A 16,579-nucleotide genomic window follows, 5' to 3' on the forward strand; every position below is an offset into this window, starting at 1 on the left:
GCCTATTCATCTGCAGCCCTAGAGAACTGGGAGTGAACACCAAGGACATATTCTAAGTAAGTAAAGAGCTTAGGCACCCTTTCAATCATCACCTTTGATTTCCAAGCAATTTTGTACCAATCTAAACCCCAAACAAAACACAGAATGGTCAATTTGAAGGAAGTGAAACTGGGCAAACATAACTAATGTTTACCAGTCCATTGGCACCCAGTATCTAAACTCCTGGAGAAAAGGTAACTAACTAACTGTAAGACAAAACAGCAAAGTACAACCATATTGTGGCTTTTTTAAAAAAATGATATAGCAAGCTTTAATACACTGAGAAGACTTATCCAATATATTGTGCTAATCATACTAGTAACATTTAACCAATTTCTTTACAATATTTTTGCATTTGAATTTTGCAGTGCACTGATGCATTTTGTAACTGACAGTACTGTACTCAAGAGGTGACAAAACACCTTTACTTTGGACTTTGACCATACAGTAACCAAAAAGAGTTAGCAACACACTTCCCCCCTTCCCCACTAACAGTACAAAAAATAGCTAGAAACTCCTCTGACAAAATGGGAAATTCAGTACACATGACTACAAAACCTCTTCACATGGCACACCTGTGTAAATTACATTGTAAGCTTTACAAGGCACCACACATTGGGATGTAAAAAAAACTAATAAAAAGGCTTTTCATGACTTTCCTGTTCTATATATAAAATTATATATATTAAGGCAGGTACCTTTATGTGCAAAATATAAGTAACACTGACGCTGACACTAAACATTGGTTTCACACTGTTTTCAGTCTGTAATTACTTTGTGACATTCATAGAGGGCACATTTACAAACCCCAGTATTTAACTGAGTAAGAGCCTGTGTGTGCAGATCAGGTCACTCTCTCTTTCTTTGCCCTTCCTCTTTTAGAAATGTCCATATTAATTTGTTCACTATATCAGGCTGATCCTGTTGAAGCCAGTGACTGGCTGTTGACAAAACTGTTAGTCTGAAATAGCTTTTAACGTAGACCCTTGTGATTTCAGCCATCTCCACTTCCATGAATGCATCCTTTTCTCCCCATAACAGCAGTGTGGGTGTTGTCACCTCGTGGCGTTTCAGTGGCAGACAGCTTCAAAACATAAAGCAGATGAAGTTAAGCCTTTGGGTGCCCATCCTCTCTTTATTTTAAATATGACTAACAGAAAACATTCTTTAAACCTGGAACTAATCCTTTATTCTTTAAAATTAAAATGTTTATTGCATGACAACAAATTTGTGGAGGAGTGGCCTAGTGGTTAGGGTGGTGGACTCTGGTCCTGAGGAACTGAGTTCAATTCCCACTTCAGGCACAGGCAGCTCCTTGTGACTCTGGGCAAGTCACTTAACCCTCCATTGCCCCAGGTACAAATAAATACCTGTATATGTAAGCCGCATTGAGCCTGCCATGAGTGGGAAAGCGCGGGGTACAAATGTAACAAAAAAATATAGTATATTGAGGGGAAAGGGGCACTGCAATATTTTATTTATTAGGATTTATTTACCGCCTTTTGAAGAAATTCACTCAAGGCGGTGTACAGCACGAATAAGTCAAACATAAGCAACAGACAATTGCAGCAGTAAAAATATTCAAATAACAGTACAAGTTTGGCATAGTATACTACATTACACTGTGAACACAATATACAAATAAACATTTTAATGGACAGCCTAGGGTATAAGCAAAGATGGAACATATAGTGGTGCATTTTCGATATTACATGCAAGTCCAGTTTTGGATGTTTTGCTAAAAACGTCCAAAATTAAAGTGGGAAATATAGCCATTTTCAAAACAGAAAAACAACTTTTTTTTAAATGGCTATTTGCGGAGATCACGTGACGCCATGCACGCGAGCGGTCACTAAAAGATCAGCTCCGTGCTCCCTCTGGATAACCCCGGTCGGGAACCCTGTAAACTAATACCAATACGTCTCAGAAAGAATCAGGATACCTCCGTAACGCTATAATCATTCTAGCGGGAGAACAAAAGCGGCGATGGCGGCTAAATCGATTCGACGAGACAGGGAAAAGAGCAAGCTCGGAGAAGACAAGATGGCGGCCCCGGCAAGTCCATCGAGCGTAACAGTTAGCTCCGCATGGACAGCCGAGATTGTAGGAGAAGTTACTACAGCACTGGAAATCGTCTTAGATAAGAAATTACAGGGATTGGAAACTAAATTGGAGGGTCTCCAAACGCACATGACTCAACTAAGCCAGGAAGTGGCTAGTTTTCAACAACGCACGGGGGCTCTTGAAGACCAAGTTACTGCGGTGGAACACCAAAATACCAAACTGCTGAAAATGGTTGAAACTCAGGCGGAAAAAATTGAGGATCTTGAAAATCGATCGCGAAGAAATAATCTCCGCTTTGTAGGCTTACCGGAGGAGCTGGGAGACAAGGAACTACGCGGTTTTTTGGAAACGTGGTTAGCAAAAGAGCTCCGTCTGCCTGAAGAAATGGGCCCACTGATCATTGAACGAGCCCATCGAGTAGGCCCGGTGAGACAGAATAGCAACAGACCAAGAGTGGTTATTTGCAGAATATTAAACTTTCATCATAAAACTATAATAATGCAGAAAATGCGAGCGGGAGCCAGCTTGAATTATAACACGTATAAAATTCTATGTTTCCAAGATTATTCCACGGCGGTGGCCGCCCAAAGAAAGAGTTTCTCGCCAATTTGCTCCCAATTAGTACAGCACAAAATCAAATTCGCTTTACTGTACCCAGCCAAATTAAAGATTTTTTATCAATCTAATACACGCATGTGCAACACGCTATTAGAGGCTCAAGAATATGTTGCAAGCATTATAACAACTAGAGATGAATGACTGATATGGAAGAAATAATTAAAATTGGCATAAGAACTTGACGCTTGAATACCAAGGACACAGCTAGTATGACGACATGGATATGAAACTAAGCATAAACATAATTGGATTACAATGCCGCAAGAGAATCAAGGATTATACTGAGAAACCGGAAATTTTTGAATGATGAGAACCAGAAGATGGCAAACTATGGCAGAATGGATTGCAGGGTAATATTAGTCCCAACACCCGCGAAATCCTGAAATCACTTCATTGAGATATCAGAATTGACAGAAGGGACGCCATATATTGAAAATGGTTTGATAAAAGACGGCTTGATACTAATGAAGGGAAGCGAAAGAAAATGAAGAGACGACAAACAAAAGAGAATTGCCCTAACACCAGCACATGAAACTTTAAGGCCTGTGAACATGCAGCAGTCTATAACAACCAGGTTCAGAGTAAAATATCTAATAAGCTAAAGTTATGTATGTTAGAAGAATTTAATGACAAGATAATAGGAAAATTAAGAGTTAAAATAATCTTATGTTGATTAGATAAGGTACTGTCAAAAGGACAAAACGCACATGCCTAGAGTTGACAAAGCTGGCTGGGGCGTTGTAACCTTGGCGAAGTATACTAAGGATGGCAAATGATGCTGAAAGTTGTGAGAGTTAGAAATATGTTAAAAATTTAAGATGTTGTAACAGAGACTCTGATAATAGGGTTTAACAGATAGTATGGAAGATTGAAATATCAGGGAAAGGGAAAATGCAATACGGGGGTCTAGAGGGAGGGGGTTAACACGTGATAAGTCCAATAGGGGCTGGAAATTCCAAAGGGGAACAGGGAAGGGAAGAGGGAGGGAGGTCAAAGGGAGGGGAGAAGCTAAGGAAGGGGAAGACAACGCACAAAACACAAACAGCTAGAGACAAACTCGGAGAAGAGGGGGGGGAGGGGGGGACAAAAGTAACTCATTGGAAAGCCAAAATCCAAATACAACTAATAGAAAGGAAACTGCATACTAAAAGGGGTGGCTGGAGGCTGGGCCGGCGATTCCTAGAAATAAAATATAATCAGCAGACAGTACACTGGCTACAAAAGGTAACAGATTAAAGTAGTATCATGGAACGTAGGGGGTATACATTCCCCAATCAAAAGATCAAAAATACTGAGACACTTAAAGCGAATAGGGGCTGATATTGTTATGCTCCAAGAAACACATCTGTCCAAAACAGAACATGACAAACTAGCTAAATGGTGGGTAGCTGATTGTGTGGCATCGGCAGCTGTAGGAAAAAAAGGAGGGGTGGCAATACTCATCCGAAAGGGGATAGCAACTAAAGTACACAGGATAATTACAGACTTAGAGGGTAGATATGTCTTGGGCATAGTTACGATAAATGGAAAGAACACGCTTCTGGGAAGCATTTATGCTCCTAATATACTAGATCAAAAATTTTACAAGAGGGTACTTAAACAGATCACACAGCTGGACTCGCTACCCACAATATTGGGAGGCGACTTTAATATGACCTGGGACCCAATCCTGGATAGATCACACCCCCCAACTAAAATGAGAAATGTGGATACTAGAGGAATTCCAGATCTTTGTACAGCGCTTGATTTAATTGACGTCTGGCGGACACTGCACCCATTTGACAAGGAATACACACATCAATCCAGAGCACACGGTACATCTTCAAGAATAGACTATCTACTGATATCCCGTAACTTATTAACAGATATTACGGCGGCCTATATAGACCCATGTGTAATATCAGATCACTCGGTGATAGGAATGACATGGAGGGGAAGAGGGGAAGAAGAGAGAATGCACAGCTGGACGTTTCCGTCATACTTGATAAGGGAAGAAAAATTTAAAGAATACTTACTTGTAAAATGGGCCGAATATAAACATTTTAATGAAGGCTCAGTAAAAGAAGTGACCAACTTTTGGGAAGCAGCAAAGGCCGTATTGAGAGGTGAAATTATAAGTTATGTAACGCAATATAAAAAAGCAAGAGATAGAGAAATTGAGAAGCTAGAAAAACAACTACGTTATTTGAATAGACAATACGGCACGAACCCCTGTAACAAGACTAGACAGGAGATAGTGACCCTGCAGACAGCTCTGAATTCTCTGCTACATGAGAGAGAAATAAAATCCCAGGCCTATTATAGGTTCCAACTATATAGACATGGAAATAAAGGGGGCAAATACCTAGCTCGCCTCATAGCACCTAAGAGTGCATCCAGAAATATAACAGCTATAAAAACTACAGAGGGGACACTTATACACACTAATCATGAGATCAGGCAAGCTTTCCAAACATATTATCAACAGCTTTATAAGGCTACGGATCAGGAGGGACTACCAGGTGAACTTTATTTAGAGGGCCTACGCCTTCCGAGGTTACAAAGCAGTGACCAAAATCATTTGAATGCTAAGATTAGTGATGAGGAGGTAACCTGGGCCATAACTCAGAGCAAGACAGACAAAGCCCCAGGCCCAGATGGCTATAAAGCGGAATTTTATAAGCTGATGGGGGACTCGGTGATTCCTACCCTAGCTAAGGTATTTAATGAATGGATGGATAAGGGTAAGATGCCTGAGCATTTAAACCTGGCCCGAATAGTAGTATTTCCTAAGCCTAAAAGAGACGAAAAACTAGTCACATCTTACAGACCTATCTCTCTACTCAATCAGGAAGCAAAACTATTTGCCAAAATACTAGCAAATAGACTAGGCAGAGTATTACCTGAGCTTATACATCCAGCGCAAGTAGGATTTGTACAAGGCAGATCAACTACGAAAAACATAAGGAACATTATGGCGGCCTTGGAAAGATTGGGGCACTCCAAAGAACAAGCTTTAATGATAAGCTTTGACGCAGAAAAAGCATTCGATAGAGTGGAGTGGCCCTTTCTATACTCGGTGCTAGGAAAATATGGATTCAATGGCAATTTTGTGCAAGCGCTTAGAGCATTGTATAACTTACCGAGAGCGCAAATACTGATAAATGGCAATGTATCAGGAGAAATACAGATTGGTAGAGGAACAAGACAGGGGTGTCCTATGTCGCCCCTTCTTTTTGCGCTCCAATTGGACCCGCTTATAAGGGATATATATGATTGTAAAGCGATATCTGGGGTACAATTTAAGAAACAGGATTTCAAGCTAGCTGCATTTGCAGATGATCTGTTAATGATAATAACAAAACCAAAGAAGACACTTGAAGATCTTTTAGAGATCTTCCGCGAATATGGAGATTATTCAGGCTTCAGACTGAACATGGACAAATCGGAGGCCCTGGCGATCAATGTGAGTATCCAAAGCTTATGGCTAGATGGATTCCCTTTGAAACAAACACATAATTCCTTTACGTACTTGGGTATATTGCTACCAATTAGACCGAGAGAGACATATCAATTAAATGTAGCAAAATTATTAGAACAGACCTCTCAACAACTAAACTACTGGGGCACCTTGACGCTATCCCTGTCGGGGAGGATCAGCCTTATAAAAATGGTCATACTACCAAGGTGGCTTTATGCACTACAGATTTTGCCTATAGCATTACTAAAGAAAGATATAAAACAACTATATCGGTTAATGTTTAGGTTTTGTTGGGACAAGAAACGAGCTAAGATGCAGCAACAATATATGTTGGGAGGTTGGAAACAGGGAGGACTGGGAATTCCCAACATTAAATTTTATAATATGGCCTGCCTTTTACGACATGTGAGGGATAGGATTTGCCAAACTCAAGAACATACACCCCTTGAGATAGAAGAAGAGCTCTTTAGTCCATATCGCGTTATTACACTACTACACTTGAGGAATGCAGAAATACCACAAAAACATAGAAATAATGTACTACTTAAACCAATAAGAGAAGCATGGAGGTTTATAGGGACATTGCTGGGAGGGGACTCAAAAATCACTGAACTTATCAATATTAAAGGGAACCCAGCCTTTATACCAGGGATGGAAAACAAAACTTTTGACAGATGGGAACAATTGGGGGTAACTGAGCTAGCAGATGTTTTAGATGCAATGGGCGGCATCAAACCGCTGACACAGTTGATAGGACAGAACGAACAAAGCTGGGGAGATAGGTATGCACATTGCCAACTGAAGCACTATATACAATCACTAAACAAAGAATTATTGAATAAAAAATTAGGAAATCAAATTAAGATTTTCTTTGATGAGATCACTGAACATGCCCCCTCCATATCACAAATACATCAAAAGCTGTGGAGTCTTGCCCCGGGGAAAGATTTGACGCAGATCCGGCAGAAATGGGAAAAGGATGTGGGAAGGGCATTGGACACATGGGATATGACAACACAGCTTAAAAATATCCCATATATAATAGGAGGAGCTGATTATAGAGAGTGTGCGTACAGAGTATTACACAGAGCATACTTTACCCAAGTGCAACTGTTTAAATCGGGGGGAATTGAAACAGTTATGTGTTTGAAATGTAATAATTTTGAGAATACATTATACCATGCATTGTGGGACTGTGTGCCAATACAACGCTATTGGAGGCAAATAACTACTTATCTTTCAGGGGTGGTGAGTAGTAGAAGAGACATGAATCCATTACAACTGGTATTAGATATGAATGAAACACAAAGGAGATTAAATGCTGACAAAACACTGTTGTGCCGAAAACTATATCTAGTAGCAAGAAAATGTATCATGCAACATTGGACTGTAGCCAACCCGCCGACCTTTTGGCATTGGCGCAACAAAGTGCATCAATTGCTGGTTTGGGAGGCCAAAGAAGCCAAAGGACATTGTAAAAGGAAAACCCGATTCTTAAAAATATGGGGATGTTACTTAGATAAGATGACACAGAAAGGATGTAGTCTTATTGTTAACTCCTTATAGGCAATACTATAAGACGACAGATATGGGTTTTGGCATATAAGAGTTGCTGGGAGGGCTGAAGGGAGGGGGGAGGAGGAAGAGGAAGGGGTGATTAAGGGAAAGGGGGGGGAATAAAGATCAAAGATTGGACATAAGGAGATCAACAAGAAAGGGGAATAGCATTAATTTAGGTGATTTGAACAGAATATATTGGAATGAGAGCAAATGATGTGGAACTGCATTGTATATAACTGAGGATGTAAATGCTTGTTAATATGTAGACTTGTTAAAAAATAACACACATTGTTGAACCATAAGCAAGGGGATGGGGGGGTGGGGAGAGGGAGAAAAATTTCACAGAAAAATTTGATGACACTTTAGTCAAAGGTCTGTTAAAGAAGACAGAGATCAATATTAAGTTTATGTTTATTGTCTAAGCATGTTGTAAACTGTGACATCAATAAAACAGTTAAAACATAAATGGCTATTTGCTAGATGCTTTTGTGCTCGGTGCGTTTATCTTTTTGGTCCATTTAAAAAAAAATGTCCAAGTGAAAAATACACAAAATCAAGCCATTGGGATGTAGCAGGAGCCCAGCATTCTTAGTAGACTGGCCACACAGCGCTTTCCAGTGTATAACTATGATGAGGCAGCACACCTGAAAACAGATAAATTATTCCCCTATTCCCAACTCAGCCACTGCTCCATGCTCCTTACATACGATGTAATTTACTTCAGAGTCACTCAATATATAATTAAACTCTGGAATTTGTTGCAAAAGAATGTGGTAAAAGCAGTTAGCTCAGCATGGTTTAAAAAAAGAATATGGTGGCTCTACCAGCTGAACCACCTTAGGCATTGCAATGCAGAGCACCTACCAGCTGAGCTACAGTACTTTCCATTTAACAAATCTACCACCCTTGGGAATTGCAATCTAGTACACCTATTAACTGAGATGTGGCTACAGAGCTTTTCATTTAACAAATGCTATTGCCCTTCTTTGTAATCCCTTCTTCCCATCTTTTTTTTTTTCTTAACTCCCCCTCCCACCAAACTCATCCTTTACTGTAGTAGTAGTAATAGTCATCTGCCAGTCTGTCTTCATGGTGCCATTAAGCACCAGAAAGAACAATTTTTAGTCATTCTCCAGTCAATATTCAGCTGGTAGCAGCTAGTGTTTCTTTTTAAATGCTGACCATTGCTGGCAAGATTAGCCTTGGATATTCAATGCCAGGCCATGTCCAGGCACCAGCATTGAATATCTGGCTCATATTGGACAGAGAACTACTAGCTCCTATGTAAGTTCTGGCTGATATTCAGTTGGTATCTGCATGAGACACTTATTTAATTTAATTTGGCATTTTATAACCCACTTTACTGACAAGTTCTAAGTGGTTTACATTAATTATCAAATTATCAGCTAACATTAATTAGTAATAACTTACACTGGAACTGTTCAGTATACAGTAAACAATATTACATTACATCTTATTAACTAGCTAGACATGGTTGAGCATAATTGTTTATGTAAGATCATATTTAATGTGAAATTTGATAGTCTTTGGAACTTTGGAAATGTAATAGTCATTCCCTTCGCCATTTTTATAGTTTAGGGTCCGTGTGAGTGTTCTGCTAGGTATAGCACGTGGTTTTGTGTTTCATCTTCCGTGTCTTGTGTAGATGTGGGGATAGTTTTTCTGAGGTTATGCAGGTCCTGGCTGAATACAGGCTGGGACCTGAATAAGGGAAGCTTACACTTCTCCCTTTCTGCTCCTTTCACCCCCCCCCCCCCCCCCCCCCAGGTTGCAGCAGCCCCCCTCGGTCTACCTTAATTGGCCTGGTAGTCTAGTGGTTGACAGGGAAAGGAATGAACCTCACTCAAGGTGACCACTAGAAGGAGTGCAGCAAAACTACTGCTAGAGGTTGCAGTGACCATTTTCAATCAGGAGCTGCGAGCGCAGGAGCATATGGGGTTCACTCCTGCCCCTGTCAACCATTAGACCACCAGGCCAATTAAGGTAAGCTTAAGAGGAGCCTACTATAACTTAAGGGAGGAGGAGGAGGGGATTGGAGCAAGAGGGGAAGTTCTCTATCTGCAGGCCAGTACCCGGGAAGGAGGGGAAGTTATCTCCATCTGCAGGCCAGTACCCAGATGTTATGTGGGAGCCAGCAGATATTCCGTGCTGGCACCTGCATAGCTAACCGGGCAAAGTTAGGACTGCTGTTTATGCGGTCCTACATGCCCAGTTAGATATGCAGGCCCTGGCCCTGAATACCATTGGCTAGGGTTACCATATGTCCAGTTTTACCCAGACATGTCCTCTTTTTGAGGACACGGCAGGGTAAAAGGGCGGGTTTTGCCAGCCTGCCCTATCCCTCCGGTCCCGGTGCCGATTCAAAATGGCCACAGAGAATTCAAGCAGCAGCCTCGCGAGACTTCCGCAGAAATATTGCAAGGTCACTCTCAGCAGCCATTAGGAATCAGCGCCGGTACGGGAGGCAGCAAGACAGTCTGCAGCCAAAGAGGTAACTAGACCACCAGGGCAGTACAGTACGGTAAGGGGAGGGAAGGATAGGACACCCTTAGGGGGTGTGACAGGGGGCGGGTGGGGTATGTGTGAAAGGGGCGGGGCAATATGTGACAGTGCGGGGTGGGTGTGGTGGGGCATGTGTCCTGTTTTTGGGGGGGAGCAAATATGGTAACACTACCATTGGCACCTGCCTAACTCCAGGCTCTTCCCAGATTCAGCCCCATGTAATGCCCCTCTCCTGTCCGCTTTCACGATGGTCGGTTACTACCAATATTCAGTGGCGCTGCCTGGTTAAGTGCTGCTGAATATTGACAACCAGCCCATGAGAGTGATTTAAGCAGGCAAGAGCCTCTCCTGCCCGCTCACATTGCTTTGAATATCAGGCCCTATTTCTTTTAACAAGGACATGTGATTGGAAATGTCAGGCTCAACCAATTGGCTTAGCTCTCAGGTTATCCGCAATGGACAGTCAACAGATCAGTGATAAAAGTTTCCACAATAATTAGTTCTCAAGGACCAGGGTTTGAGAAGAACATTAAACTTTGAGAAATGAACAGAATCAAATGGAAATCTTCAAACCAGTGAGTAATTTTTTTTCTTTGTAGTGAGCATGAATAAATCTGCCCAAGGCTGCAGGAATCACTGCATGAGAACTGGGACTCAGCAGTTGTATCCTAAACTTATATGAGGAGTAGAGAAGTACCCTAATGGTTAGCGCAGTGGGCTGAGAACCTGGGAAACTGGGTCAGTTGGAAATCTCTTTGATTTTTTTGAAGAACAGTGAGGGGGCCCTTTTACCAAGCCACATAAGTGTCTACGCGTACCAAAATTGAGGTGCGCCGAAAAATATTTTTTATTTTCTGATGCACGTCAGCTATGCGCGCCAAGTGGCATTTGGCATGCGTAGGTCATTACCGCCTGGTTACCACATGAGACTTTACCGCTAGGTCAATGGCTGGCGGTAAGGTCTCAGACCAAAAATGGATGCACAGCAATTTTCATTTTACTGCAAGTCCATTTTCGTCAAAAATTTTAAAAAAGGCCTATTTTACAGGCATGCTGAAAAATGGATTGGCACGCACCCAAAACCCATGCCTACACTACCGTGAGCCATTTTTCTGCGCACCTTAGTAAAAGGACCCTTGGATTAAGAACAGCCTGTTTAGTCACTGTGTGAAGCTTTGGGTGCGATTTATAGATTATATTTCTTGTCTTATGGTCGGATTAAAAGCAATTATTGGACAGTTTTCCATCTTAAGTTTGGGTTCAAGGCTATTATTGGACAGTTTTTTTTTAAATGGCTCAACACAAGACATCCTGCTATAAAATCTGTGGTGACGTGTGACTCTACTACCATCTCTTTTCTTGATGTGTTAATATATAAAGAAGAGGGTATGTTTAAAACTACAATATTTAAGAAATCAACTAATAGAAATACTTACTTTTCAATAGTTGTCATCCACCTGCCTTAAAGAGAAGCCTCCCTGTTTTCAGTTTTTGAGAATTTGTTCAGAGGTAGAAGAATATAAGAATCAATATTTGCAGGAGCATCTTGTTTCTTGGGGATATCCTATGATGATATTAAAATCAGCCCATACAAGAGCTAAATATCTGAATTGTGAATTATTGGTTGGTCAATAACCTTCTCAACATGAAGATTGGACTCTCACTGTAGTTTTTAAATATGGCCCAGGGATTGAAACATTTGTAAAAATTTTAAAACGCTGGTCAGTCCTGTCTTTACAGAAACCCTTTCAAAATAAGGATTTGAGAGTTGCCTACTTAAGGGATCGTAATTTAAAAAGAAACTTGAGTGTTGCTGACCGTAGCAGGGAACAACATTTGAAGGTGGGAAAACATAAAAATGTAATTCCTGGAAAAGCTGTGAAATAACACTTGAGTTCGACAGTTTTTTTGAGCATCCCGCAACATGCAAATGGTTTAAATTGCAGCATGTGATTTCATGTTCTATGGAGTATGTGATTTATCTGCCCGTTTGAAGATTTATAAAAGGCAGATGTACATCAATTTAGTGTGAGGATGAATGAATAGGAGCTCTGTCACTCAGGGATGTTTGGAAGAACCAATAAGTTCAGCATTGTGTAGACAGCAAGCATCTGTTCATGGAGTTGAAATGCTGTGTCACTGATCCCATATCCGTGCTTGACTGAGGAGGAGATTGAAAGGGATTGGTGTTAAAATGGGAACAAGAGTGGATTTTCAGATCGCAATCAGTTGAACTTGAAGGTTTGAATGCTAAAATTGAGCGGCAACATTTCTATTAAGATCTTCTGTTTCCATTTTGCTAGTTATACTGTGTTTATATGACGTCAGTGATGTCACCCATCAGTAATGCCTGTTGGCAGACATTGTTTGAGAAAGTTTATAAGCAGCAGATCAGACGCCAAGATGAAGAAAGTTTTATGAACTTTAATGTTTTTAAGAGTTTTACAAATTCCTTGTAGAGCATTTTTTTAAATCTTTTAGATTATTGGTCTCGAATATCCTGGAGCAGCTTTTAAGCAAAATGCTGGCCACCGTCAGTGGAACTTTTGGACTTAGCTTCCTGGACATTTGTTTTGTTTGAATCATTTAAAGATAAGTTGTGATTGAACTTAACTGATTTGAAGATTTATTGTGATTAGAAGCTTATGTGAGCTGGTGTGTATTGAGAGATATTTATATTTTTCTTCATATTGAATTGATTTTCACAATTGGATTTTAAATATAAAATCAGTGAGGTTTATTCCCATGTTGTCCGTGAGGATAGATAATGCCAGACTGGGTTCTGAGGCTTTTCCTTGCAAATCAATGATTTAATTCTAAATATACATTTTTTGGCATTTAGGTTCATTCTTTGAGTGGAATTATATATGTTGGTTTTGCCATTGTGATTCCACTGATTCGTATATATTTTGGAAACTGGGTTCAATTCCCACTGCGGCTCCTTGTGACCCTGGGCAAGTCCCTTAACCCTCCATTGCCCCAGGTACAAGAACTTAGACTGTGAGCTCACTAGGGACAGAGAAAGTGCCTGTACATAATAAATATAAAACTGCTTTGGTTCTAGCACACAGGTGTTATATCAAATCCATGATTCTTTATTACTGTCTTTTTATTGAAGTCACATAATTCTATAAAACATTACACAATGAGATTTCATAATTTTACATATCAAAAACCTTAACTCTTGCATAGAATCATCCTCCGAGAAGAGTTACAGAACAACTATGGGGTACTTTTACTAAGCTGCTGAAAAAAGGGCCCTGTGGCAGCCATTTTTTTCCAAGCGCCAGGGCCCTTTTTACCACAGCGGGTAAGCCCCCCCCCCCCCCCCCCCAAAAAAAAATGGCCATGCGGTGAGATAACTCACCGAAATTCACCGAGGTGGCGGTAAAGGCTCCCACGTTAACTCTGCGGTAACCAGGCAGCGTGCATTGATGCCCGATTATTGCGGGGCTAGCGCCACGCTAGAGAAAATTTTTTTTTACAGCATGCTGGAAATGGTGCATATTCCAACCGGAACTACCGTCGGCAGCCACATAGGGCCAGCGGTTGTTCCGATTTAGTGTGCGGTAAGCCCGTGTTGGGCTTACCGATGCTTTGTAAAAGGGCCCCTATATGATCAGTAGCTTTATAAAGTCTACACCCCCTATCAAAATATTCGCTTTTTTTGTTGCTTTATAGTTTGGAAGTAAAATACATTGCAACAGTGTTTGCTCCATTTATCCATACTTCCTTACCCCATAACAGTTGTGAAAAATATACTCCACAAATCCTTAGAAAATGAAGTAGAAAAATATCAGTCATGCTGAGTGAGACCAAGCGCCATTGGGCTCAGCATCCTGACTCCAATAGTGGCTAGTCCAGGTCACAAGTACCCAGCAGAACCCAAAATAGTACAGAAAGTTTGGCTGGATAAATATCCACAACCCTTGTATAATCATAAATATTTTAAGCTCCAGTATAACCAATCAACTTCCGAAGCACACCCATATAAATTGGCACTACCTGTGTTAAACTGCACTGATTCACATGATAGCAGGATAAATTCCAGTGTTTCAGCTGACTTCCTTACTAAACAGTGCACTTCAAAGCAAAACCCAACCATGAGAACCAAGATGCTGGTAAAAGAACTCAGGGACAAAGCTGTGGAAAGACACATAAGTGGATGGGCACAAAAAATTTGCAAAGTCCTTCAATATCCCTTGGAGTACAGACAGATAGAGGCCAACATAAAATGAATTTGCGGCCAAAATCTGCCACTCAATTTCGGCTGGACCCAGAATCGAAAACAAAACTGTGGCCCCGTCCCCTGCTGCAAGCTCATCCCCCCCAAGCCAGCCTCCACTCCCAACAGAAAGACCGTTACCTCTCCGGGCTGCCCATCAGTTCCACCCTCCGTAAGCCCACCCCAAGCCTACCTTTTAAAAGTCATGATGGTCTAGTGGCCTCTTCAGGGAATGTAAGAACATAAGCGCTGCCATACTGGGACATACCAAAGGTCCATCAAGTCTAGTATCCTGTTTCCAACAGTAGCCAATCCAGTCACAAGTACTTGGCATGATCCCAAAACAGAAAAACAGATTTTATGCTGCTTAACCTAGAAATAAGCAGTGGATTTTCCCCAAGTCCATCTAATGGCTTATGGACTTTTATTTTAGGAAATTATTCAGACCTTTTATAAACCTTGCTAAGCTAACTGCTTTAATCACATTCCCTGGCAACAAATTCCAAAGTTTAATTACACGTTGAATGAAGAAGTATTCTCTCCAGTTTGTTTTAAATTTATTTTGGGGTACAGAAACCCAAAAGAGAGATACCAGATAGGACGGGACAGACTGGTAAGCTCGACTCAGGAGACGGACCTTGGGGTGATGGTGTTTGAGGATTAGAAAGTGATGAAACAACATGACATTAGAGGACATAAATTGAGGTTGAAAGGGGGCAGACTCAGGAATAATGTCAGGAAGTATTTTTTTTCAAGGAGAGGGTGGTAGATACTTGGAATGCCCTCACGCGGGAGGTGGTAGAGATGAAAATAGTAACGGAATTTAAAAAATGCGTGGGCTAAATACAAAGGAATCCTGTTTAGAAGGAATAGATCCACAGAAGCTTAGCGGAGATTGGGTGGCAACACTGGTATTTGGGGAGCAAAGCCAGTGCTGGGCAGACTTCTACAGTCTGTGCCCTGAAAATGGCAAGGACAAATAAAGTTTAGACATATGTATGAAGTATCACATGCCATGTATAATGAGTTTATCTTGTTAGGCAGACTGAATAGACCATAGAAGTCTTTATCTGCCGTCATCTACTATGTTACTACTTAGTAGCTTCATTGCTTGCCCCCAGTCCTAATATTTTTTATAAGAGTAAATGAATGATTCACACCCGTTTTAACAGGAAGTGACATCTTGAGTTTCTCCTGCCAACACTGCCCCTCATCTAGGAAAATGGGATGAAGGATCCAATAGGCTCCTCTTCTCTTTTAACTGGAGGTGACCATATAGCATTCTCTCCTTCTCAAAAGGTGGTGGTAGGGAGCCTGAACTCTTCCACAAGAAAAGAATCCATAGAAAATTCTCTCTCAAGTACTTGAGTTCTCTTTCAAAATCAATCTGCACGGCTCCTCTTGAACTCAGGGTGAATCATCATAAGGCATATGACATCACCCCCCCTCCCCCCCAAAGCCCTCCCTGGTAATATGTAACAGGTCACAGCTCTGTTACCCTACCCTCCTTGCACTCCGTCTGGAGAATACCGCTTCACAGGATATGCAAATTAAGCACTCAGAAGGCAAATCTTCTCTCATGGGCTATAATTTAATTACTCTGAAGGGGTACTCTTCTTGTACCACTTTAGCAAGCACTCTTGAAACGAGCCCTCCACTGGGAGAACATGTGGGTCAGTTATACAGTTCTCAGTTAGCCAGCTTCCCAGGAAAGCTAAAGCCAAAGCTACAGTGGAATGACTAAGGAAATAAAAAAGACAAATGACCCTGAGTGGTCCGAGCCCTAACCTTAATCTAATTGACAATCTGTAGTGTGACTCTGCCCAGAACTGTAGAAGGCATGGATTTATTTTTAGAAAGCACTAGCTGATACTGAGACCAGGGTCTGGTTTGTGAGGGTGGTCTTTTTACTGTCCTAATTTTATGCACTTATTTAACCAGTTAAGTGCCGGCTCCACCCATGGATCACCCTGGCACTAACTGGACAGTGCCACAGCAGTCAAATCTGATATTCAAGGCCTGATACTGACAACTTGAGGTGCGTAAAGTTAGTGGAGACCTATTACAACAGACTCACAGCTGTAATTGCT

General features: G+C 41.2%; 1 protein-coding gene across 1 annotated transcript in view; it reads right to left on the minus strand.

Moving 5' to 3' along the window:
* Positions 1-287: 287 nt before the first annotated feature.
* Positions 288-16,579, minus strand: part of LOC115459421 (epoxide hydrolase 4-like) — a gene marked incomplete at its 5' end in the record, with an annotated part of 58,696 nt that continues 42,404 nt past the window's right edge. Inside the window, one exon of the mRNA XM_030189246.1 lies at positions 288-1,123. Within this exon, the coding sequence (XP_030045106.1) occupies positions 889-1,123 (235 nt within the window). The remainder of the gene's footprint in view (positions 1,124-16,579) is intronic.

Source organism: Microcaecilia unicolor, unplaced genomic scaffold (assembly GCF_901765095.1).
Source record: "Microcaecilia unicolor unplaced genomic scaffold, aMicUni1.1, whole genome shotgun sequence".
NCBI classification, from domain to species: domain Eukaryota; kingdom Metazoa; phylum Chordata; class Amphibia; order Gymnophiona; family Siphonopidae; genus Microcaecilia; species Microcaecilia unicolor.